Source organism: Schistocerca gregaria, chromosome 1 (genome assembly GCF_023897955.1).
Source record: "Schistocerca gregaria isolate iqSchGreg1 chromosome 1, iqSchGreg1.2, whole genome shotgun sequence".
Classification (NCBI taxonomy): domain Eukaryota; kingdom Metazoa; phylum Arthropoda; class Insecta; order Orthoptera; family Acrididae; genus Schistocerca; species Schistocerca gregaria.
Window position 1 is genome coordinate 524,691,476 of NC_064920.1, and position 25,785 is coordinate 524,717,260.

The 25,785-nt window shown below is 41.5% G+C and overlaps 1 protein-coding gene across 1 annotated transcript in view; it reads left to right on the forward strand.

Moving 5' to 3' along the window:
* Positions 1 to 25,763, forward strand: part of LOC126357197 (odorant receptor Or1-like) — an 87,014-nt gene extending 61,251 nt beyond the window's left edge. Inside the window, exons 5-8 of the mRNA XM_050007437.1 lie at positions 1,658 to 1,757; positions 11,559 to 11,672; positions 23,512 to 23,667; positions 25,569 to 25,763. Of these exons, the coding sequence (XP_049863394.1) occupies positions 1,658 to 1,757; positions 11,559 to 11,672; positions 23,512 to 23,667; positions 25,569 to 25,628 (430 nt within the window). The 3' untranslated portion in view covers positions 25,629 to 25,763. The remainder of the gene's footprint in view (positions 1 to 1,657; positions 1,758 to 11,558; positions 11,673 to 23,511; positions 23,668 to 25,568) is intronic.
* Positions 25,764 to 25,785: the final 22 nt, after the last annotated feature.

Sequence of the window (25,785 nt, forward strand, 5' to 3'; positions counted from 1 at the left end):
CCTGCTGAAATGTAGGGTTTCGCAGAGATCAAATGAAGGGTAGAGCCACGGGTCGTAAGACATCTGAAATATAACGTCCACTGTTCAAACTGCCATGAATACGAACAAGAGGTGACCGAGACGTGTAACGAATGGGACCCCATACCATCACGCCGGGCGATGACGAACATACGGTTTCAATGTGCGTTCACCGCGATTTCGCCTAAAACGTATGCGACCATCATGGTTCATCCAAAAAAATGATGTTTTGCCATTCGTGCTCCCACGTTCGCATTCGCTCCTGTCTGTGATGCAGCATCAAGGGTAACCGCAGCCATGGTCTCCGCGCTGATAGTCCATGCTGCTGCAAACGTCGTCGAACTTATCGTGCAGATGATTGTTGTCATGCAAACGTCCCCATCTGTTGACTAAGGGATCGAGACGTGGCTGCACGATCCGTTACAGCCATGTGGATAAGATGCCTGAGACAAGCTAACATCAGAAAGGCTCCCACATACGTTCTGTCACGGACTGATCTGGGATCTTCATGGCCACAGGAATACTTCAATATCAAACCGACAGTTCGCAGAGACACGTGACATATGTGGACAAATATTGTCGTGTTGATAAGTTGCATCCCGATCTTTCACGTGGGAGGTAAGTCAGGAGGACGCAGTAAGTGTGTGCTACATCGTTGTCATCAGAGTTCGCTCATCACTATCAGCCGTGACGTGAAGTCATACCCGCTTGTGTGACGTCACTATCGAAGGAGTAATGCCACTGTGTCTCTAAGCATGTCGCTCTCATATTCGCCCACGACAATCACCCGGATAGCGGAGAATTGCGGTTTATTCCTGAGCGCAACGCAGACTCGTTCATAAACCCTGTATGCTTCCCCGTCACGTAGCCGTCTATTGTAAACGGCAGCTTACAAATGGAGCTATAATTCTATGATTCAGCTGCAGCTAGTCTCCGGCCAATGGCTCAAAGGTGCAAGATGTTCCCGGATTGCAGGTGCAAATATGAAGGTGTTACGTTGTGCTTGATGCACAATTCGGCCATCGTCCCTTGTGGTGGTCAGACATGGTCGACCGAAGTCTGACGAGGAGTATATCTGCCCACTATGGTGAAATGCAGTTCAACATCTGGCCACAGTCACACAAAAAAGTTGCATGATTCCACCAACCGATCCAATGGACACCTTCAAACAGGACTCTTTCAAACTTCGTCAGGTAACGATAACACTGTCTCAGACGAGTGCCCTACTCAGTGATCACTCGAAATCTGACACAGTTCACGCCAATAATATGCCGTTCCAGGCCTGGTAACAGTATTAAAACGAACGACACTAATACACTTTGGTGGCCGGTCTACCTAACACAGAGAACTGCATATTTAATCATTTACGTACCTTCTGATGTTGTGTCACTGTACGAAGTTATAATGTCGTCAGAAATGTAATATGGGTGCTTTACTTATTTTTTATGGCACAGTACATTTTGCCTCAAAACTGGAAAGCTGACAAGAATCTCCAGTAAGTAGTAAATAACTGCAAGTATAAGTTTCTCATCATCACCAAACAAAGTACCAGTTACAGTATAACAATTAGTCAGTTTCTCTATTGTAACATTTTTGTTTTCAGTCTTCTCACAGTTCATATGTAAAATGTTTGTTGCAGGTCAGCCTCTCTGTTGCAGACAGCAATGAACGTTTCTACCTTCATTCTACTGTTTTTCAATATGGCAAACTTGTGTTCAATTATGTTTGTCACGAGTGGTGTAAGTGATTTTACTTCATTAGTAATAAAGTGTAAACTGTTTTTGCGTAATTGTTAGTCCACATAATGAATGCGTATATTAGTTATTGGGAATGCACCATACGTTACTAAGTTCAAACTCATCATTGAATTACGAAGAACACTATGTGAACAAAAGTATCTGTACACTTCGCTGAAAATGGCTTATTAGTTCGTATCTCCCTTCATCCGTAGTGCTGGAATTCAGTATGGTGTTGGTCCACTTGATGACAACTTCCACTCTAGCAGGCATACGTTCAGTCAGGTGCTGAAATGTTTTTGGGTAATGGCAGCCCATTCTTCGCTGAATGCTGCGCTGAAGAGAGGTATCGATGTCGGTCGGTGAGGCCTGCCACGGAGTCGGCGTTCAAAAACATCCAAGAGGTTTTATGTAGGATTCAAGTTAGGACTCTGTGCAGGACAGTCCATTACAGGGATGCCATTGTCGTGTAGCCACACCGCCACAGGCCACAGGCATTCTGATATAGTTTGGAATTCCTGTGCGATGGTCTGGATAGATGTCTGCCTATTACACATCCATCTTCAACTGTCGGTGGTCTCTGTCAGCCAACAGACGAGGACGACCGGTACGCTTTTGTGCTCGAGACTGTAAGGTTTGTGATGAATCCTATACTGATAATTAAGAGATTTTGGAACCAGATTTAAATTGTAGAATATACCAGGGGCAGATGACACTCTGATCAAAGTTATCTGACTATGAACTGCAGAGTAATTTGGAGATATTGCTAAAAGATAGGATCACAAAGAGATGGTACCTGTTTAAAATGAAAGGTTTATAGCTTTCTGGCAGTATCACAGGGAGCATTAGGCAACGACTGACGAAGTCTGGGAGAAATCCTTGGACATACCAAGAGATACTGAGTTTAACTGACTAAAGGAGAAAATATAAATGGAGCAAATGAAGTAGGCAATAAGAAATACACAGATTTACGAAATGAGACTGGCAGGAAGCTTAAAATGACTAAATAGGCATGGCTACGGAGTAAACGCAAGTCTATAGAAACACATAAAAAGATGAGGAATGTAGCAACCACAGGGAAACTGAAGGGGCCTTGGAGAAAAGGGCAAATGAGTGTCATTTGTGTTATACGTCTGTACGCGAGATTTCCACACTCCTAAACATCCCTAGGTCCACTGTTTCCAATGTGAAATTGAAATGGAAACGGGACACGTACAGCACAAACAAGGCAAAATATACAGCATCTATCTGTTTTGACCTGCGTGAATATGAAGATCTTAGGTATAAGCAAAGAAGCAAAACCTGAAAGGTGAAAGGAATGTATGGAGAGTCTGTATGAAGGAAATAAGCTTGATGGCAGTATTAAAGAAAGGGAAGAGGAAGTAGATGAGAATGATGTGGGACACATGGTATTATGAGAAGAATTTGAAAAAGCACTAAAAGAACTAAATATAAACAAGGTGCCAGGAAATATAAACAAGATACCCTAGAGCTACTGATATCTTCGGTCGAGCCAGCAATGACAGAAGTATTACACTGGGTGTAGGAGGTTTATGAGCCCAGTGCGATACTCTGATACCTCAAGAAGAACTTTATAATTGTGGCGGCTAGAAGCCAAGATGTCCAAGCACAAGAAACATGATTTCAAGATAATTGAAGTTACAGTTCGAAAAGATTACAGTATGTCATGTATGGAGTTAGGTAACTTTGTTTTCATTACCAAGTATCTCTATGATATAGTTAATCATAAAACATATTAAAACATTATTTTAATTTTATATAAACGTATTATTATATACTGAAAGTTCACCATGTTTTGCACGCTGCACTAATATCTCTTGTACATCTGCACTTGTACCTCTTGGAGTCTGAATGTAGGTCAATAACGAAATTATTTTGAAAGTAGATAAGCACTTGTCTTTAATTTTAAGGCCTAATAATTGTTATTACAAAAAATTAAGATCAATCAAAAAACATGCAATCCAAAATGTGGAACAAAACACAAATTTTAATTCGTCCTCGTCAGTTCCATGAACATTCTCCAGAGCTTAATCTTCTTCATCCCCATCACTTAGTAATGCCTGTTCACCATGCCGACTTGCTGCTTGAACTTGAAGCCGAGTGGCTACATTTTTGAACTCCAAATAAAAGGGATGGTACAAACTGGAGCAGCTCTATTCGGTCTTTTACTTTTTGTGGCTTTAGTTTAAGTATTGTTGTTGTTTCTTGTAGAGTTGGGAGTTTTGCAGATAGTTTTCCAGTGGCGATTTGTTTCAGGCTAAGTTGACTATATGGCCTTAGGTATCCTGTCGAATACTTGCAGTGCAGGATGCCTGGAGTACTTTTATTAAATTTAAGAATTTGCATTTTTCTGATGCCTGTTACCTTTTTGGGGAAAACATTGTTCAGGGTGTCAATATGAACAAGGTCTTCATATCTCATTTGAGTTGCAATAAACTTCCGATATGCTGATGCTACTAGGTTCACCCACTTGTGCGGAACGCACATGTGTCTGTTGTTTTTCTTTTATTTGTTATCTGTCTATGGCCAGAGTCCCGGTAACACTCATTGTACGAGTGGCCAGGTACGTAGTAACGCAGGGTGACTGTCAGTGCCTGTGTTTCTTACAACAGACAACTAAAATTTTGACGTCAAGTGGCTCTTGTTATGGCATCCACGTTTGTCGGCAAATTCCTCAATGTGTTTGATGTAGCTACGGGGGTCTTAATGTATTTTAGAAGGTAACTCATTATTTCCTGGCACCCCCTGTTGGTTTATCCCTCACGCCACATGTACATTTTACTGGTACCGTCTTTGAGATTATGGACTTTTAAGTTATATGTCCGCAGGTGTCGCATATAATACGCTTTGGAGTTTTTAACTGCAGGCTTTGGCATCATCCTTTAAAGGTCAAAACTGATTGATGCTGTATATTTTGCCTTGTTTTTGGTGATTTTTTTCTTTTAATTCTTTTATTGCTTCAGACTTTCTTATGTGTAATTCTTCTTGTTTCATCACCAACGTTTTTTTTCTTCTTATGTACAATTTTTATTTGGAGCTTGTCGCAAGTGACATAGGTATCAGTCTGAGATCTATGAAAACCCAAATTAAACTTTGTGTTGAAATTTTTTCGATATGAGCTTTCTTTTTCAGGCACGATTCCTGTTTCCTCGCATGACTCTTTGTACAGCTTGTACATAATTGTTAGGTTTAGGTCTGGATTAAGAAACATTTTGTTGACAGCTCTGGCTCCGCTATAGTGACTTGAGTACTTAGGGTGTCTTCTGACGTGTTCGTCAATAAGTGCCACTCTTTCAGCTGAAATTTTGTTTGCAGGTTCCTTTATACCTCTTTTGTCTCCCACAGCCACACCTGATGGGTTTTCTTCTTCTTCTTTTTTTTTGTAATAATATATCTTACTCTTTTGTTTGATAGATCAAGGTTTCTCAAAAATAACTGTGCAAAGTCTGTAGACATTAAGGTTGTACTTAACTGACGTGTCTTTTCTACTAACAGCTAATCCTTTTCGCCTTTTGATAAGATGCAGTTCTTCAGCACTGTGTATGTTTGTGGTTTGTAGTTCCCAATCAGCTAGGTTCCAATATGCCTCAATTATGACACGCATATACCCTTGCGGAATTTTTTCATTGCTCTTAAAAATACAGTCATGGTTATAATCACAGACCTCCTCAAATGCATGATATTTCGATTTGCGGTTACGATAAGCCTTGGCAGAGTTTCTAAACTTCTTGAATAGTTCTCGCTTCCAGACTCCCGTACTCCGAACTCCTTTTCTTCCCGGTTGCGTCGTTGGTGGTATTGTACTGTCCGGTCAATCCTCGATAATTCTCCCACCCACTTCAGCTTCTGGTATTTCAGCTGACAAGGAAAATAGAAGGATAGGAAAGTGAGTTACGTTTAGAGTAAGAACTTTGGTTAAGTTAGGCAAAAAGCTAGATTACGTTAGAGTAGGATTATGAATAAACCAAAATATGTTGTAAAGTAAAATATGTTTTCGTTATGAATTTTTCATATTAGAGGCCTATAAAAGAAAATTGACCTCTCAATATTGCGGTACCACTTTCATCGTTTTCACTTGTAGTTTCATCGTCATTTCTGGAAACAGAATTGGGATCTGCATCACTATCATATCTGTCTCCAAATTAAGCAGCATCTAAGAAATTCAAACTAGATTAGCCAAAGAGTGTTTTTAAAAATTTTTTTAGTCAGCAAATAACCAATTATCTAGAAAGGTTGCTAACCTGACTCAGATGAATCTTCAAGTGGGTCATTCATATTGCAATGAACTTATAACTTTTGATGTTTTATACAATTCTCTTTCAGTTTAAAAACAATGAACTAGCTTAAAACAATGACGTATTATAGTTTTAATGTAAACACCAAAATGCCCTACAACTGTTATGTTTCAATAAGACACATCAATTAGACTGAAAACATGTGACATTAATACTCGGTACCTAACAACAACAAAACAGATCGCTCCTTCATTTTGGTGACGCAGGGATCCAAGTGACAACTTGGAACCCTACTGTTCCAAACGACTAATTACTATCCCGAACTGATGCAGGGGCACCACGCTAGGTAGCAGCACCTGTCAAGACATGATCTTCGATCTGTTTCTCCAGTCAACAGAATGATTCTTTGCTACTCATTTCTGCACTTAAATACATTCTGACTGAAATGTCACTTTGACCCCTTGTCTCTTAGGCGCTTCAATTCCTTTCCTATGGAAAGCAGGTACTGAGAGATATTAATATTGACAAACTGTCAGTTTATTAAGTCATTTTCCCAAAATACTTACAACTTGTTTACAGAAGAATGGAAAAACTTGTAGAGACTGACTCTGAGTAAGTGTAGGAACACACATGTCATTATTGACCCTACAATTTATCTTTGAAGACGATTTGAGGAAAGCCAATCCTAAGTTTGTAGCAGTAATAGGTTTAGAGGAAGCTTTGTCCACCGTTGTCCACTACACCCTTGGAAAATATACAACTTCTAGGGGGACGAGGCGCTGGATATGAGATTGGACGGTCGTGGTAGGTAATAGTAGTTGAGTTGGAATTGAGACAGGGGCGTAGCCTATTCCTGACGTTATTTCAACTGCACGTCGATCAATCAGTAAGAGAAAACAAAAGAAAATTAGTGAGTGTGAATTAAATTTCATGGAAAATATGAATGTGATTTTTACGGATGACAATGTAATTACCAGAAACAGCAAGGGACTTGGAAAAGCTGATGAAAAGAATGGACATTGCCTTGAAAGGAGGATAACAGATAACGTCAATAAAAGCAAAATAGTATTAATGGTTTATAGTAAAAAACCAGGCGATGAGGGGGAACTATATTAGGAGACGAGACACAAAAGCAGTATATGAGATTTGCTATTTGGGCAGTAAAGTATTTGATGATGGCCGAAGTACAGAGGATATGGCAATATCAGGGAAAGTGTTTCTAAAGAACTTATATATGTTACCACTGAATTTAAATTTCAGTCTAGGAAGTTTTTTCTGAAGGTATTTGTCTGGAGCGTAACCATGAATGTAAATGAAATCGATACAGTGAGCAGATCACGTAAGAAGAGTATAGAAGCTTTTGAAATGGCTTGCTACTGAAGAATGCCAATGATTAGAGCGGTAGATTGGGTAACCATTGAGGAGTCACTGAACAGAAATGGGGAGAAACGAAATTTGCGATATAACTCGACTAAATGAAGGAATTGTTTGATACGACACATTCTGAGACGTCGTGGAATCATTAGTTTGGTACTGTAGGTATGTTTCGAGGTAAAAATTTTAGATTAAGACGAAGAGATGAATAGAGTAAGCGATTTCAAATGGATATAGGTTTCAGTAGTTATTCGGAGAAGATGCTCGCACAAGCAACATCCTTGATAAGTATTCAAACTTTTTGTCTGCATTTGTATCACACTAACTTGTAGTCGGGAACAATAGTGAGTCGTAGTTTGCCATTGGTTTTTCCAATAATTTCCACTAAATGAAACTAACGGTAGTTATAAACTATTAGAGTAACTTCATTAGTCAGCATAGAAATTGTATTGTCATGTTGAATCCCATTTGTAGTGTGCAGGTTAGGTCTCATACCTTACTACTCAATAGCTTCTTGTCCTCGATATTAGCGTTAGCGTATCGTACGTTCACCACACCGATTCCTTGTTTGTTAAAGTCTACTGACCAAACTTGAGAAGCTGCTAACACGAAAGCATTGGCGTATTGCTGTTCGATAAATTTTATTGACGTTTAAACAGGTCGTTATCATAGTTTCCAAAAGTATGGCAATAGCTTTGGAAAGATCGGCACTATACGGAGGATGTGTTAGGGTGTTCCAGAGAAACTTCTGCAGCGTAGTGTAAGCAATTTTTGCGACTTGCATTTTATTTCAGGACAATGCCAAACCAAATGTAGTCAAGGCTGTTTAGATTACCCTACAGAAGTTTCACTGCAAAGCTGTAACATATCCTCCATGCAGTTGGGATCTCTCCCCTTACGATTTTCGTATTTTTGGAGCCCAGAAGAAAGATATTCGTGACCGTCGACTTGCTTGCGTCGAAGAGGTGCCCGCCTGGGTTCAGTTATGGTTCAGTAGACAACCGCAAACATGTTTCCATGTAGGCATTGCCCGATTGCCACATAGTGGAATTAACGTATTTCCAGCTATGGCGGCGACTTTCGAAGTAGTAAACAATTTACTTACTTTTATTCAACCTGTCTCTTTTTCATTTGACTGCCTCTTACTGTTTCTCTTCTTATTGTTATCAGTTATGTCAGAGGTAACCAAAGATAAAGGATTGTGTTTGCTTATACGGTTGGTTCTATGTACTTAAAATGGTTTCAGTAAGTGATTTTATGTAAGATTTTATGAGAGATGGTGCGATTTGAGGTTTGACTAAGGTTTGACTACTGTATTTAGGGGGCTCAAAAGGTGTTTTATTGTGTCACAGTGATACTCGCTAATATTTTTCATTCGGTAGTAAAATCTTCTTCAAGGGGCTTTTATTCTATAATTCAGGTACTGAGAGCCAAAAGGGTACAAAGCACCCGCATAAAACATGTAGAAAACAAATGTTGGTGAAAATCAAATTTTTAGACAAACCACCAGTCTCAAAGTTCCGTCTTGTTTTTCAAGCAATGCTCCAAATTCCATATTTACTATAAAAAAATAATGAGTCCACTTTATGTTCTGAAATAATGGTTAATGTTTAGGATTACAGTTGTTAAAGTTAATTCACAAAATTTCCATTTATTAAAGAACAGCGTGTTTTCTCAGTTGTTAGGTTTGTAATTAAACTGGTACTAGAATCAGAATGTAAATAACAGTTACTAAATACAGTACACACATAAATGACCTATTTCAAGACTTCATGATCCCCAATATTATCATGTTCGTTGAGCACATTCTATGACCTGAGGTTCAGATAAAGCTGCCGATTTACCTCCGACTACGAAGTATTACTGCAGCACACGTGATGTGGACACTAAATTACGTAGCCAACCCTAAATAACTATTCAGCAACCCAGAGCAACAGTACTAAGCTTTGTGCTTCGGGCCCATATTTAAATGAATGTCCGAGAAATAGGTGAGGCAGCCTTTCATGAATGTTCATGTATAGCGTAGGTCCGGGAGAGCTGGACCACTTCTTCCTCCAGCATAAAAATTGTGTATTTTCCAACCTCTTTTGGTTTCTGGCAGAATGTTCATATAGAGAGTTATATTAACTTAACTACAATATAGTATCGATTCATTGTCACCTAAAATACAAGATATATGATCAAATGAAAATATACATGGGTGGAGTACCTCAAATGTGCGTGTACAATTGAGATGGCCCATTTTCCTGGGAGCGACGGACCAAATAAAATGGCTGCAGAAGAAGAAATGAGTCAATTAAAATTATATATTTTTATTTGGTATATGATGTAATGAGCACAGAATTGTAGTATAAAATATTTTAGGCCGAGACAGTATTATTAGTTTATGATAAATATTGAATGAATAGTGCCTTTTCTAATGGGTTATTGGTTTTGTTCTAGCATTAGGCTATATTTCTCTCACCACAGTAGTTACTCTTATTACCAAATGCTAAAAAACATACATGTGACCATCGTTGACAGGAAACACATTGAATCCAACCGACATTTTTATTAATTTCGTAATAGAGTTGATAACAGCCAACACTTCAATCTTCATCCCATTCAGCAAAGTTATTTTCTTAATCTTCAACAACGTCTGCATCTGAAGAACAAGATAAAATATTTTTCTTTTTGAACTTCTTCTAACTGTTTTCTCTTCACTAGTAGTTCCCTTTGGTGACGTCTTTGTGTCCTGTCCCTGTCTCCTTTCTTTTCTTATCTTTCTTTTATTCACAGTTTCACCGTTTACCATTTCGACACAGTTACTGCCTTCCTCTTGGAGTCAATGGTTTTATCAACAGAAGAAGCAGTAGATATTTCTTCACAAATTTGTTTTCTATATTGGCCTGGAAGTAATCAGTTTTGAAGTGCTATTCTTGGAGGTTTTGTGTTTAGTAAGAGTCGAGTTCGAAGTTGTGTCAGTGAAGAAATTCAACTTGTGCAGCTATCTCTGCTCTTTTGATGTGCTTGGGATCACTAGGTTCTTTGATGAGCTTTGAAGTGGTTGGTTGCCCTTTGTGTGAGATTCTGCTCTCCCATTTTTTGGCACAGACCTGTCTTCCGCCAAATAAGCATAGTCTGGAGCCGCGGCCATCTTCAGTGGTTACACTGTACATGCCTTAAGCTAAATTTAATAGTGCTCCATCTCTCTTAAATTAAAATAAGTGGTCCATCTCTCCCACGTAACACTGGTCCCTCTCGCCTGATTCTCTTGCAGAGATGGACCACCTTGACTTCTATCTGCAGATAGCGAACTCGGTGGCCACTAGTAGCGGAAGCTGCTCTCTAGCAGCGCATTTGTGGAACACTTCATTAGTCCGTCTCAGCCAGTGGTCCAACTCTCCTCAACTTACCCTTCATTGTGGGATTATAGTTAGAGATACACCTGCTTTACAGTTAAATCAACAGATTGAAGGGGTATTCACACGTGCTAAGATCTCAAAATCAAAGAAGGTGTGCTTTAGGCCCATATGTTTCTCAGGGCCTCAATTAATTTTGTTTGCTAGAATGAAAGTTTTCATAATTATGACGTAAAGAAAATCCCTAAATAAGATACAGTTGTAGTATATGAACTCCAAGGAAAACTCTGACTTCAGTTTCATGAGTTGCTTTAGGTTGTTTCGGGTATCAGTGATCGTCTATCCTCTTTTGTTTGATTGCAGGATATATTCGCATTACGATTTGAGAATCTGAGTGCTGTAATGACTTTAGCTACATTCCCTTTATGGAGAATATATTCGCGTAATAGAGTTGCCGCTATGATTTGCTAAACCGTGTATTTCGTTACACACATCACTTGAATGTTAATTATTCTGGGCATTCGCCTAGTTACTGTACTCATGCTTATGCCAGCCTACGTGGAGATAATTTTATGTCAAGTTCTCATATACCATCGTTACTATGATGTTTTGTATTACGGTATGCGTTTGCGCACGAGCATGTGTGTGTGTGTGTGTGTGTGTGTGTGTGTGTGTGTGTGTGTGTGTGTGTGTGTGCAATTTTGAGTGCATATAAAAGTAACTGCATAAATACATCTATTCACTGTTATAGTATAGAAATAGTGTTTAGAAATTACGCCAAGCAGATCTCCCAGGCAGTCGACAGTTAAATACCAGTATTCTTTCTTGAATAGTTGCTGCAGAGAGACGGAAATCTGACGAAGGCGATGAAGGCCTTCTTGACGATACCTCCCGTCCTCTTCCAGACAGGGATGTACTGCATTTTCGGCCAAATCACAACTGACCAGGTAAGTGTTAATACAGAGGACGCTGCTGAACTCATTGGAAATAGGTAGGAATCCGACACAAATTTTTTGTGAAAATCGATAATTTCATAGAAGGTTATATCTAACTGCAGTCACATGAAAACATCGCGATCGTACATTTAATTTCCTATTTTCTTTTATTTGCATTCTTTCTATGGTTTCTCAGTTTGCAGTCCTGAAGAAAATGTTGTAATTTCATTGTACACCACTGGCCATTAAAATTGCTACACCGAGAAGAAATGCAGACGATAAACGGGTATTCATTGGACAAATATATTATGCTAGAACTGACATGTTACTACATTTTCACGCAATTTGGGTGCGCAGATCCTGATAAATCAATACTTAGAACAACCACCTCTGGCCGTAATAGCGGCCTTGATACGCCTGGGCATTGAGTCAAAGAGAGATTGGATGGTGTGTACAGGTACAGCTGCCCATGCAGCTTCAACACGATACCACAGTTCATGAAGAGTAGTGACTGCCGTATTGTCAAGAGCCAGTTGCTCGGCCACCATTGACCAGACGTTTTCAGTTGGTGAGATATCTGAAGAATGTGCTGGCCAGGGCAGCAGTCGAACATTATCCAGAAAGGCCCGTACAGGACCTGCAACATGTGGTCGTGCATTATCCTGCTGAAATGCCGGGTTTCGCAGAGATCGAATGTAGGGTAGAGCCACGGGTCGTAACACATCTGAAATGTAACATCCACTGTACAAAGTGCCGTCAATGCGTACAAGAGGTTACTGAGACGTGTAACCAATGGTACCCCATACCCTCACGCCTGGTGATACGCCAGTATGGCGATGACGAAGACACGGTTTGATTGTGCGTTCACTGCGATTTCGCCAAATACGGATGCGACCATCGTGATGCTGTAAACATAAGCAGGATTCATCCGAAAAAATCACGTTTAGCCATTCGTGCACCCAGGTTCGTCGTTGAGTACACCATCGCAGGCGCTGCTGTCTGTGATGCAGCATCAAGGGTAACCGCAGCCATGGTCTGCGAGCTGATAGTCCATGCTGCTGCAAACGTCGTCGAACTGTTCGTGCAGATGGTTGTTTTCTTGCAAACGTCCCCATCTGTTGACTCAGGGATCGAGACGTGGCTGCACGATCCGTTACAGCCATGCCGGTAAGATGCTTGTCATCTTGTCTGCTAGTGATACGAGGCCTTTGGGATCCAGCACGGCGTTCCATATTACCCTCCTGAACCTACCGATTCCATATTCTGCTAACAGTCATTGCATCTCGACCAACGCGAGCAGCAATGTCGCGATACGGTAGCCGGCCGAAGTGACTGAGTAGTTCTAGGCGCTACAGTCTGAAACCTCGCAACCGCTGCGGTCGCCGGTTCGAATTGTGCCTCAGGCATGGATGTGTGTCATGTCCTTAGGTCAGTTAGGTTTAAGTAGTTCTAAGTTCTAGGGGACTGGTGATCTCAGAAGTTATGTACCATAGTGGTCAGAGCCATCTGAACCAGTTTTCTCGTGATACGATAAACCGCAATCGCGATAAGCTACAATCCGACCTCTATCAGAGTCGGTTCACTGCTCGCCTTCTACATTGCATAAACGTTATTAAAACGTGAATAAAACGTCTAAATCTCACAACATAACGAAAGATATACATTACCACCTCGTTGGTGCACTTCTTTGAGCCGCAGCCCAAACGTTACCACATTTATTCCAAGTGGCACTAAATTCCAGTCTATTTTATTGTTAGTCAGATGATAAATTATCCAATTCATTAACAATAGTAACTTCAAGCTACTATCTAGATAGGTAAGGATGAAATTTATGCTTCGGTTGATACAGATAGGCTCCCATAATACATGTTAATCATTTCAGATTCATGATTTGGATCGATTAAGAGGTTCTGTGTTAATTCTAATCAGCTTCATGCCACACTTCTATCTATATCACTAAATGGCTAGCGCTGCTCAGCGTTAATAGTTGAAGAAGCACTTTATCAGTTTCAAGTTGCCTGTTTAACGGCTTCCAGTGGTAACAAAAATTATACTTTCAATACGTTATATAAGCCTTGACAGAATTTAAAAATCTCAAATGCATACCTAGTCCCCTCATTAACGCATATAATGTTTTGTTAGTGGTTTAACACAGTAAACAAGTGTCAGATTTGGTATCTGTAAATATACCTTGAAGCTGTGCAACTCATCGCGCTTTAAATGCCGGGTCGGCCGCTGAGGCCGAGCGGCTCTACGTGCTTCAGTCCGGAACTGCGCTGCTGCTACGGTCGCAGGTTCGAATCCTGCTTCGGGCATGGATTTGTCTGATCTCCTTAGGTCAGTAAGGTTTAAGTAGTAGGGGACTGATGACCTCCGATATTAAGTCCCATAGCGCTTAGAGCCATTTGAACCATTTAAATGCCGAGACTATATTCATCCTGAGTTTAAGAATAAGAGCAATTTGCAACTGGCAACGCACCTCACACATAATTTCAAAGTAGTACGATACTTTCCTTCCCCCCCCCCCCCCCCTGCGACAATCCTCCCAGAAAAGTATCAAAAGAACGAAGTTCATCGATTGCTACAGTTTTGCTATCCATGCAGAAGAAACTCAGCATCCGTCATAACGTTTCAATTCATTCCTGCGTCACTCCTAACTCTGTTCCAAACACAAGTTGCGTTCAGTAGCCATGTACGCTACTGGAAGTACCTGCAAACTCATAATATACGAGGACGTGTTCAAAAGCAACACTTCCGAATTTTTTCTGTGAAAATTCTTAAGCCTTTCCAAGTGAAACAGACGTTATTAACATTCTAAAAAAATGCCTCTGAGCACTATGGGACTTAACTTCTGAGGTCATCAGTCCCCTACTTGTTAAACCTAACGAATCTAAGGACATCACAAACATCCATGCCCGCTACAGGATTGGAACCTGCGACCGTAGCGGTCGCGTGGGTCCAGACTGTAGCGCCTAGAGCCGCTCGGCCACTCCGGCCGGTATTAACATTCAACATGTCTATTCTACTTACTTACATTGATCAGCCAGAGCCTTATGACCACCTGCCTGATAGCCGATACGTCCACCTTTGGCACGGATAACAGCGGCGACGCGTCGTGGCATGCAAGCGATGGGGCCTTGGTAGGTCGCTGGATGGGGTTGGTACCACTGCTGCATACACAGCTCAACTAATTTCTTAATTCAGGGGACGTCAGCTATGACTTCTGACGGCACGTTCAATCATATCCCAGACGTTTTAAATCGGGTTAACACGATGAGTAGAGGGTCAGCACAACTGGAACTCGCCACTGTGTTGTTCGAACCTCTCCTTCACTCTCCTGGATTTGTGACATAGGACGTTATGTTGTTGAAAATTGTCTATGCTGTCTGGAAACATCATCGGCATGAAGGGGTGTACGTAGTCTGCCACCAACGTGTGATATGCAGTCATGATTCCTTGCACGAGCTCCACTGGACCTACGGATGCCCACTTGAATGTTCCCCAGAGTGTAATGGAGCCTCTGCCGACATGTCTTCGTCCCGCAGTACATATGTCAAGGAGCTGTTCCCATGGAAGATAAAGGATTCGCACCTTTCCAACGGCATTAAAAATAGAGTATCGGGATTCATGAGTCTATGCAACGCTGTTCAACTGTGCTCCTTTCATTTGTAGTCGCCTATGTCGTGGTGTTAACATTAGCACATGCGATGGTAGCCAGCTACGAAAGTCCGTCGTTAGGAGTGTTCAGTAAACTGTGTGTTCAGACACAGTTGTACTCCGCCTGGAATTAAAACGTGATGTTACTCTCGCGGCAGTTCACCGCCAGTCCTGTTTTACCAGTCTGACCAGACTACGATGTCCGCCATCTGTAATGGGCGGTGGCCGTCCAACCCGACGATGTCTGGATGTCTTTTTACCTTGATTTCGCCACGTTTTGAAGACAGTCACCACAGTTTTCTATATTACAAGCCTCCGGGCCATCACAACCTGTCCACGGTCAAACGCAGATAGATCTCCCGCCTTCCTCATTCTATACACGGACAGCACGCTCACTGTTACTACATGCACAGTGTGTGGGTCTGACTAGCAGTCATGCCTCACTAGAAGAAGCTGTTATCCCCTGGACGGGTTTATAGCGGTAGTAGGTCGGTGGTCATAGTATTGTGGCTGATCATTGTATTTCTCAGATCACTTTCCTTCTTGACGAACATATTTCGCCCAACGAGAGAAGACTTTGTCGATAGCGTCACTGCAGAATATTTGACATCTTTTCTTACACTGTTTCATTACTGTCAAAATGAAGTCCTTGTAGAGTTGCCTTAAGATCTGTAAACAGATGAAAAACGGATAGGGTCCAGTCGGGACTGTATGCATGAAGATCTATGACACTGAACAAAAAGTTCAGAGTGATGTGCGAAGAGCAGTTGGAAATATTGTGGAGGTGTTCAGCGGATAGGACGGCGTTAAGTAAGTGTATTGTTTTCAGAAAATGGTGGAGTATCGCCACTCTATAGTCCAGTGGCAGGAAAAAGAGTACGTTACCACGAGAAACTTTATGCTCAGCCAGAAGACTAATGCTCCATCCAGCCAGATGGTGTAATATGCACTTGACACGTTGCGAACTAACTGGCGACTGGTCTGAATTAAATCGTTCAAGTAATCGATTGCGTTCGGTTTAGCTCTCCGCGCTAGACTTTACCACTTCTGAAGCATCGCTGGGAGCTCTTGGGATGTCGTGTCGTCGAGCGTTAACCCTACTACTCTGCGGTTGGGCCCAGACTTGCTGGGCGGTCGCCTTGCTGTCCCGCAACACCATTTGATTTCAACGGCTACTCCGAGGTGGATGCACCGGGTTCCGCCAGACCACCATACGGTGTTGACAGTACTTGGTACACCATGCACTGTGGAACTTTTCTCTTTATATACTTAGGACATGTTTGAAGAAAAGGCAGCACACATTGGCATAACTGATTCGCCTCGATGTGCAATGAATCCACAAGCTTCAGTGCGGATGCACATTTACGTTCGATCTCCATCGGGAATCTGAAACAAACGAGCACGAAGGAGATTGAAGAGGAATGTAGACAGGTGGCGCTAGGTGGGAATGTGCGACCAGGCCAGCATACATTTCTGCTTGTTGACGACAATTCCGCGTATAAGTCTCAATGCACATGATATCATTAGTTCCTTCCCTTTCCTTTCCTTTCTTCCCCCTCCACCTTGAACTTACACAATATTTTTCCGTTTTCTTACAGGCAGAGGCTACAGGAGCGGTGGTGGCGTAAACTGCCCCATCATCAGTCTTTGCCCCAACGTCTCAGATTAATTTTCAAACATATCCCCTGTCTTATAAAGTAAGGACATGTGGCGGTGATGATAGTGATCAATCTGTTGGATGGGGACTTTATGCTCAGCGCCCCCCCCCCCTCCCCCCCTCGCTCCCCTCCCCCCTCCATCCTTGGCGCTCTCCAGAGAAGTAGGCTATATGCCAGTATCAGGTTCACACTCTCCATTGTCTCATCATATCCAACGCATAAATTGCATTACACCACAAACACAACCATTAGAGTCACCTAGGCCTAACAGAAGCACTTACGCATACAGTTCTCATATTTCGAGAAGAAAAGGTGCCTGCAGGCGCGCGAGGTAGGGAAAAACTTCCCAATTCAGGTGGCTTAGCTTGGTCGTCGGTATCGCCCAGCCATTCATGCCACATCACTTTTTTTTGTACCATGCAGCTACGTCGTAACTCTTTTATGGCATCTCTTCTCAGATCTTGCCCTGGGGGTAAGGCTTGCATCCTTCAATGTCAATAGCCTCCACAACAGAACAGTTCAGTCACTAAACCCTCTTGCGTGCTCACAATGACATTAGAAGCCACAATACCAAGATTTCCATAAGCGACTCCATTACAACACCTATGCTACAAGTATCTGCAGAGTTTTCCCTGTGGTGAAGACGGGGAAGAATTTTTCAATGTACCATGTTTAGCAGCGGATGACTGCTTTGTTAGACGTACAACGACTTTAAAAACTACTGATTATTAAAGTATCCGAAGGTAAGTTAGTTGAGTTAGTAAATGTTGAAGTCAAGTTCCTTAGTATTTAACATTTCTGCTCCAGAAGTTGATGTACTCGATATAGCCTCACTGGACGCTGGGCAGTCTTTTAATGAGTACTCACAGCTAGACGATCTGTCTGTCGGTGTCGTCTAGGGTCAGCAAAAACAACCGGCGGCGCTGCCTGGGATTGCTACCTTTTGCTGTCGACGTGAGTATTGGGAAAGTACTCTTGGTGATTTCAGGGACTGAAAAACTTTTAGATGTTCTGGAACGAAACAGGAGTGAGAAAATCTGTAGTTTAAGTTTCTTGGATGATTACACGGATGTCTTGGTACAATTTACCGTCAATACAGAACCACTCTCTATTGAATGACGTGAAGAAGTGAGCCAAAAAGTGTTAGTTGTTAGTTGAATGTCCCCTACCTATCACGGTCGCGATGCAGGCGAAGATTAACATCGAAACTATTCAAAGTTGTTCTCGGTCAGGAAAAAATTTGGGGAAATCTGTGGTAAGGTCTTATAGGACCAAGCTGTTGAGGTCATCGGTCACTAAGCTTACACACTACTTAATCTAACTTTCACTAACTTACGCTAAAGACAGCACACACGCCCGTGACCGAGGGAGGCCACGATATACATTAATCTCACTCCTTCCACGTCAACGTGTACGTAACCGACTTACTGTTCGTTATCCACACTTGGGAGCTTCTGTCTTTCCACCAGTTTAATAAAGTGTGTTGCACACATTTTCCGGAAGTAACGTCCGTCTGCTTAGCTGAGTGGTAACGTGTTTTTGCTACCATGCAGTGGCCCGGGGTTCGATTCCTGACCGGGTTGGAGATTTTCTTCGTTCGTTGACTGGGTGTTGTGTTGTTCTCATCACCCTTTCGTCGTCATCATCGACACACAAGTCGATCTAGGTGGCGTCACCGTAAACAAGGCTTGCAACCCGGTGGCCGAAATTCCCCGGATGATGCCTTTAGGTTAACAATGCCACACGATCATTTCATTATATTGCACGAATTATTGCACTTGCTTCACCTTGCTCATGGGCATTCGGTAAAATTTATTGCAGTTTATGCCCCACTGCTATTTCGTGCACTCGCGAGCCAACACATGTCACGCTCAGCGCGGCCTGCCCCCCACCTGGCTAAAGATTCTTGTCAGCGCTTCCGCCTGGGACGCTACCCAAGTCCAACTAATGGCTGTTCTTTCTGCGGTCCTCACTTACTCTGCACGTCTCTTTCTCTAGATTGTTTTTCTGCACTGTTAGGAATTATCTTAACAGACTTACATCTGGCGAAATTTTACCATGAATAAAATGTTCTAAGGTTTCTCAACGCCTAAAACTTAAATGCCAAGGACTTGCGACCAAGTACCCCCTTGCGATTGTCAAATGGATGACTGCTGATGAACTGCTGGTCCCCCCTTTATATATTCTAGCTGCCAGTTGTGACTCTCTCGCACTCACGGCATCGCCATGTATTGGCTTACAGGGACTCCAGATTGACCTTGTACGTTTAACGACGCCATCGCTGGATCCCGATCCACTCTGAGCTGCAAGCCATCGTGTCTGCTGCGGATGTTGTTGGGGATATTTATTTTCATAGCTTCTTTAGTTACACTGCCCCAGGGGCCGACACAGCCAGTGACTACAAGAGTTTCTTCAGTTTTGATCCGGTATCGGTTTTCCAGAGCACGATCAGGTAAAGCGGATTTTTGATGCAGCGTGAGCGATAAAATCTCTCGTCTTCTTTCTTGTCTAGTTCTGTAGCGTGCACCGTTTATCCGATGGACTCACCACTTTCGCAAAATGTCATGTAGACGCCAGGTCTCCTGGAACCTGTCACAACTTTGACTAGTTCTTTGAACTTTTACGATGTCATTCGCCAGCCCCACCTGATGCGGATCCCACACCGCACAGCAATACTCCAGAATAGGACGTGCAAGCGTGAGGCAAACAGTCTCTATAGTAGATCTGTTGCACCTTCTAAGTGTTCTGTCAATGATTCGCAGTCTTTGTTTTCCTCTACTCGCAACATTATCTACGTGATCGTTCCAATTTAGGTTATTTGTAATTGTAATCCCTAAGTATTTAGTTGAATTTTATACCTTCAGATTTGTGTGACTTACCGCGTAATCGAAATTTAGCGCATTTCCTTTGGTACGCATGTAAATAACTTCACACTTTTCTTTATTCAGGGACAATTGACACTTTTCGCCCCCACACAGATACCTTACCTAAATCATTTTGCAAGTCGTTTAGGTCATCTGATGACTTTACAAGACGGTAAATGTCAGAATCATCTGCAAAGAATCTAATAGGCCTACTCAGATTGTCTCCTATGTCGTTGCCGTAGATCAGGAACAATAGGCAGCCTATAACACTTCATTGGGGAACGATGGATATTAATTCTGTTTTACTAGATGACTTTCCGTCTATTACTACGAACTGTGACCATTCTAACAAGAAATCACGAATCCAGTTGCACAATTCAGACGATATTCCATAGAGCACGCATGTTGGTTGGAAGATGTTTGTGAGGAACGCTGTCGAAAGCCTTCTGGATATCTGAAAATATTGAACCAATTTGAGATTCCCTGTCTTAGTATAAACAGCTACTTGTGTTTCACTAGAAGGATGTTTTCTGAATCCATGTTGACTACACGTCAATGAATCTTTTTCTTCGAGGTAATTCATAATGTTCGAACACAGTATATGTTCCAAGACTCTATTGTAAATCAACTTTAGTGATATGGGCCTGTAATTCAGCGGATTACCCCTATTTCCATTTTTGGGTATTGGTGTGACTTGAGCGATTTTCCAGTCTTTAGGTACCGAACTTTCTGTGAGCCAGTGGTTGTGTATGATTGCTAAATATGGAGATATAAGGCGAGAATACTCTGAGAGGCACCTGACTGGTATACATCTGGACCGGAGGACTAACTTTTATTAAGTGATTTAAGACGCTTTGCTACACCGAGGATATCTACTTCTATGTTTCACGCTGGCAGTGGTTCTTGGTTGGAATTCAGGAATATTTACTTAGTCTTCCGTCATGAACGAGTTTGGGAAAATTGTGTTTAATAACTGTGCTTTAGTGGCACTGTCATCAGTGACTTCACCGTTGTCATCGCGCAGTGACGGTAATGATTGCGTCTTGCCACTGGTGTGCTTTATGTATCAGCAGAATCTCTTTGTGTTTTCTACCATATTTCGAGACAGACTTTCATTGTGGAAATTATTAAAAGCATCTCGCACTGACGTACGCTCTATATTTCGAACTACTGCAAGACTGTGCCAGTCTTGTGGATTTTACGTCTGCAATAGCGATCTGACCCGTTTTATGTACCACGGTGGATCAGTACCATCACTTATTAATTTATGTGGTATATATCTCTCAATTACCTTCGATACTATCTCAATTAAATCATTCGGCAGCTTTTCTACGCTTACCTGGTCAGATCGGAAGGAGTGAAGACTGTCTCTTGCAAACACGTTAAGAGAATTTTTATCAGCACTTTTAAGTAGATGAATTTTTCTTTTCTTTTTGATGGTTGGGGGTAGAATGGTATTCAGCCTTACAGCAACTGCCTTGTGGTCGCTAATCTCTGTATTCGTCATGATACTCCCTATATGTCCAGGATTATTTGTTGCTAAGAGGTCAAGTGTGCTTTCGCAAACATTTACGTTTTGAGAGGGCTCATGAATTAATTATTCAAAATAATATTCTGGGAAAGCATTCAGTACAATTTCGGATGACATTTTATGCCTAAATTAAAGAAGTCATCGAAATAAGAATCAGTGATAACATCTTTAATAGAGACAGTAGCTTGCAGACGCGAGATCGAAGCGTTTGCATGCTGTGACATATGTTTCACTTATTCATCATACTGCTCTTGCGATGTTATACGTGACTCAGAAACCCCGTTTCCTTTATGAAAGGTCCATAATCCGATGACCAGGATAATTCACTCTAGAGCCTTGTGCATCTCTTTTCTTTTGTTCCATCATGCTTATTCAAGTTGAAACTCGTTTTACGGTGCTCTGTGAAGGTCACATGTTCAGGACTTGATTTTTGAGATCAAGAAGAGCACCGAGCATCCGCACCAACTAGGTGAACAGACGCTGACCACTACCCGCTGGACTCCAGAAAAGACGCTATTCACCGTATCTCTGGAAAGGGGCAAAAGAGCACTATAGCCGCCGCTAGACCATAAAATGCGTTTTTCTTAACTCACGCCTTAATGTCATAATACTTGCAGTGGATCCTGATGCAGTTTGGAATTCCTGGGTGATAGTCTAGACAGATGTCTGCCTATTACACATTACGACACTCTTCAAATATCGGCGGTCTCTGTCAGTCAACAGACGAGGTCGGCCTGCACGCTTTTGTGGTGAATGTGTCACTTCACGTTTCCACTTCATTATCACATCGGAAACAGTGGACCTAGGGATGTTTAGGAGTGTAGAAATCTCGCGTACAGACGTATGACACAAGTATCACCCAATCAGCTGACCACGTTCGAAGTCCATGAGTTCCACGGATCGCCCCATTCTGTTCTCTCACGTTGTCTAATGACTACTGAGGTCGCTGATATGGATTACCTCGCAGTAGGTGGCAGCACATTGCACTTAATACGAAAAACATATGGTTTTGGGGGAGTCCGGATACTTTCGATCACAGTTTCAGATTTCAAATGGTTCAATTGCTCTAAGCACTATGGGATTTAAGATGAGGTCATCAGTCCCACAGACCTAGAACTACTTAAACCTAACTAACCTAAGGACATCACACACATCCGTGCCAGAGGGAGACAGGGTTCGAACCTGCGACCGTAGCAGCAGCGAGGTTCCGGGCAGAAGCGCCTAGAGCCGCTCGGTTACAGCTGCCGGCTTTCAGATTTCACTGCAGGTTCAGTTACCTTCTGTTCCTAATGCTATATCGACAACATTACCATTAAGATGTTATTTCTAATCTAAACTTTACTGTGGACGCTCGTGCGGTTATTGTCTTCACAATTATTATCACATCAGTGGTGTAACTATTAGCATATGGTCATTTATAGTTTCCTCCTGACAGACCGCATTTTGCCTTAGTACAAATCACTTACATTTAGTTATGTGACTTTTTACAGACGACAAATGATTCTCAGCTCAACGTAAACTTATGAACAGAAATGTGCGTGCAGTTATATCACAGATCGTCATCGTGACCTTTTGCCTGTGTTTGCATCTTACACTTCAATTAGTGTTTCCATGATGATGTTCCAAATTAAGAATTTATTTTTTCTTATTATGATGTCTTTAATAAACTGTTCGTTTAATTATAGCCAGATCTTTCGGGCTGTATTACATGTCTCTGTTTAAAACCATTTGGGGTCGGACTTTATTCACTACCAAATAAAAAGATGTAGTCTTCGCAGACACCAAGAACTCGCAGAAGCCTGTTGGAGCTCTTATCGTATGTAAATAATACTGAACGAGTAAACAATACCGGACAGCGTCTAGTTTAAAAAAGTGTATTAGTGGATTCAGTTTGATATCACGTAATTGTACTGAAAACCTTAATAACTGTTCATAACAAATGTAACATCAGTAGTCCAAGTAATCTTATATGGGCATAACTTTAAATTTGTTACCCAGAGCATAAATGTGTACACAAAGCTTTGAGTAAATATAAGAATTATCACTATCGAATTTGAATCAGAGGTGCTAGATAACCGAGAGAATGACTGTAAATCGTTTTGCCGTGCTCGTCACTGTTAATGACACCTACATTGTTGCAGAGTGAGAAACTGTCTCATTCGGCCTTCGGCTGTGGTTGGATCAACTGCGATTCTCACTTCAAACGCAGCCTGCTCATATTCATGATGATGGTGGGAAAGCCAGTCGAGATCACAGTAGGAAAGACGTGTCAGCTGTCCAAGCAGATGTTGCTCCAGGTTAGCAAGCAGATCATGACTCTTGAACATACATATCCTGATCTCAATTTGTCTATCTCAATTAATGTCTACAGTGCTAAGTTAACTATTCCTGTATGAAACAGCACAAGTGCTACATAGCTGTCGGTTTTATGATAGGGATAGTTTTGTGACATACATGATAAGGCATCCCAAATGGTATATAGTATTGCCTCCTCATCAGTCGCGAGGCTAGCAACGTAGCATAAGGAAGCGCTGGAATCCACACAAATGAGCAAACGGACCTGACAGCTAATTGGCCTGCAGAGATAGTAGTGTGACCCAAAATTCCAGGTACTTGAAGGCTGTCACCTCATCAGTTATAAACACACTCGAATTTTCTTAAATCGGTGCCTAAGAAACTGTGATAATCATTATTGTTCTGTTTAGGATTTTCCTGAGTTTCTTTACCTCTCCTCTTCATTCCATTAGCTCTTCAATTCCAAATTTCTCTGTCATTTTATATCTTAACATTCTTCTATGACACCATCAAATATCAAACGCTTCTAGCTATTCCTCTCTGGTTGCTTTTTAGACCTGGTTTCACTGCTACGTAAATTTGCTCTTAGAACAGAGCTATTGTTTCAGAACCACTTTCCTCAACTCTGTTGCAGGACTTCCCTTAAGGAGAACTGCCCTTGTCTGTAAGTAATTTACTGTGTATTTGGACTCCTTCTACCCTAAATAGCATTACTTAGTAAGTGGCTTAATAACGTAGCTCTGTTCTTCCTTAATTCGATGATTAGTTCTTACTCAACTCACATTACCCTAGTACTGTGTATCTGATTCTCCAACGTATTTCCAGCTCTTGATCACTTTGTCCGTAGCCGCTGACAATTTTACATAAAATCTCTGTCTATGGGCTTAAGGAAATTTCCAAACAACTGCACATTTCAATGCCCACGGCATGTTCTAGGATGTTAGCCGGTAGATGTGAGCGCGACTTCTGATTTTTTCAGAGAACGTATGTTCCCATGTTCCATATGCCGACTTTCCTACGTCATTCTTTTCATTTTTATGTTATACAGTATTTGGGCTAAGTTTCAATACAAAGACAGATTTCTTATGATATTCTAATTTTTAGTTTAAAATACGGTTAAATTTTAAATGCTATCTCTTACAGATATTGTGCCCTAAACAGAAATATTCTCATTTGGTACACATAAACAGAATTGGAGCCTGAAACAGACTCCGGCCATTGGATGCAAAGTAAAAGTCTCCTGGTCTTTCTGTATGTGGTCGATTGCTCGGCGGCTTCAAGGCAAATAGACAGCGGACTCATGGACGTGGTGTCACTCTGACATTAGATCTTCATTCGTTAAAACTGTGGTGACAAGTGGCAGAGACATGAATCCATGCACACGTTGTTTGTACAGCTGATACAGAAAATGCCAGTAATAGAGAGCTATTTAGTTGAAAATTTGGAGCGAGCTAGTTTGTGTTTGAATCACGTTCGATTTACGGAAGTGGATTATAGAGAACATTTAACGACAGGGCTTACATCATGAAAGGTGCTTGGTACAGGGCTTTCTTCTACAGTTATGTAAGTAGCAGCTTGCAAACCACAAAGAAAGAAGGGATAGCCTAAGACCATAATGAATGAGGTCTGATAAGTCGTAGAAGCCTTGGAGCGTATAACATTACACAATAACATATTTAAGTCAGTAAAAATGATAAAATTAGCTCCAAAATAATGAGAAGGAGATTGAAAAGTGGTGTTCCTACACGAGGAGCAGGTAATAATATTGTATGAAAAAGTAAGGAATTTCAATCATTAATGAACCGAATTCAGGGTTTTGGCAGTAATCCTAAAGCCAGCTTTCACAACTTTTATTGTTTATCTATATGTAGCTTCTTCTAACTGAGGGTTGTTCTTCCGACAGGTACTCAATGGAACATACGTCCTGCTGAACATGCTTTTCCAAGTACGCAGCACTGAGTAAAACCTCGGCAATACGTATATTTCATAAGTATTTAAGCTTTAAAAACACCTAAACTGTAGTTTACACTGCAGGATACGATTTTTTTATGGACAAACCCATAGAATTGTATATTTTATGCATGCTAATCAAAAATGTCTGTGCAATTTAGTATAAGTGT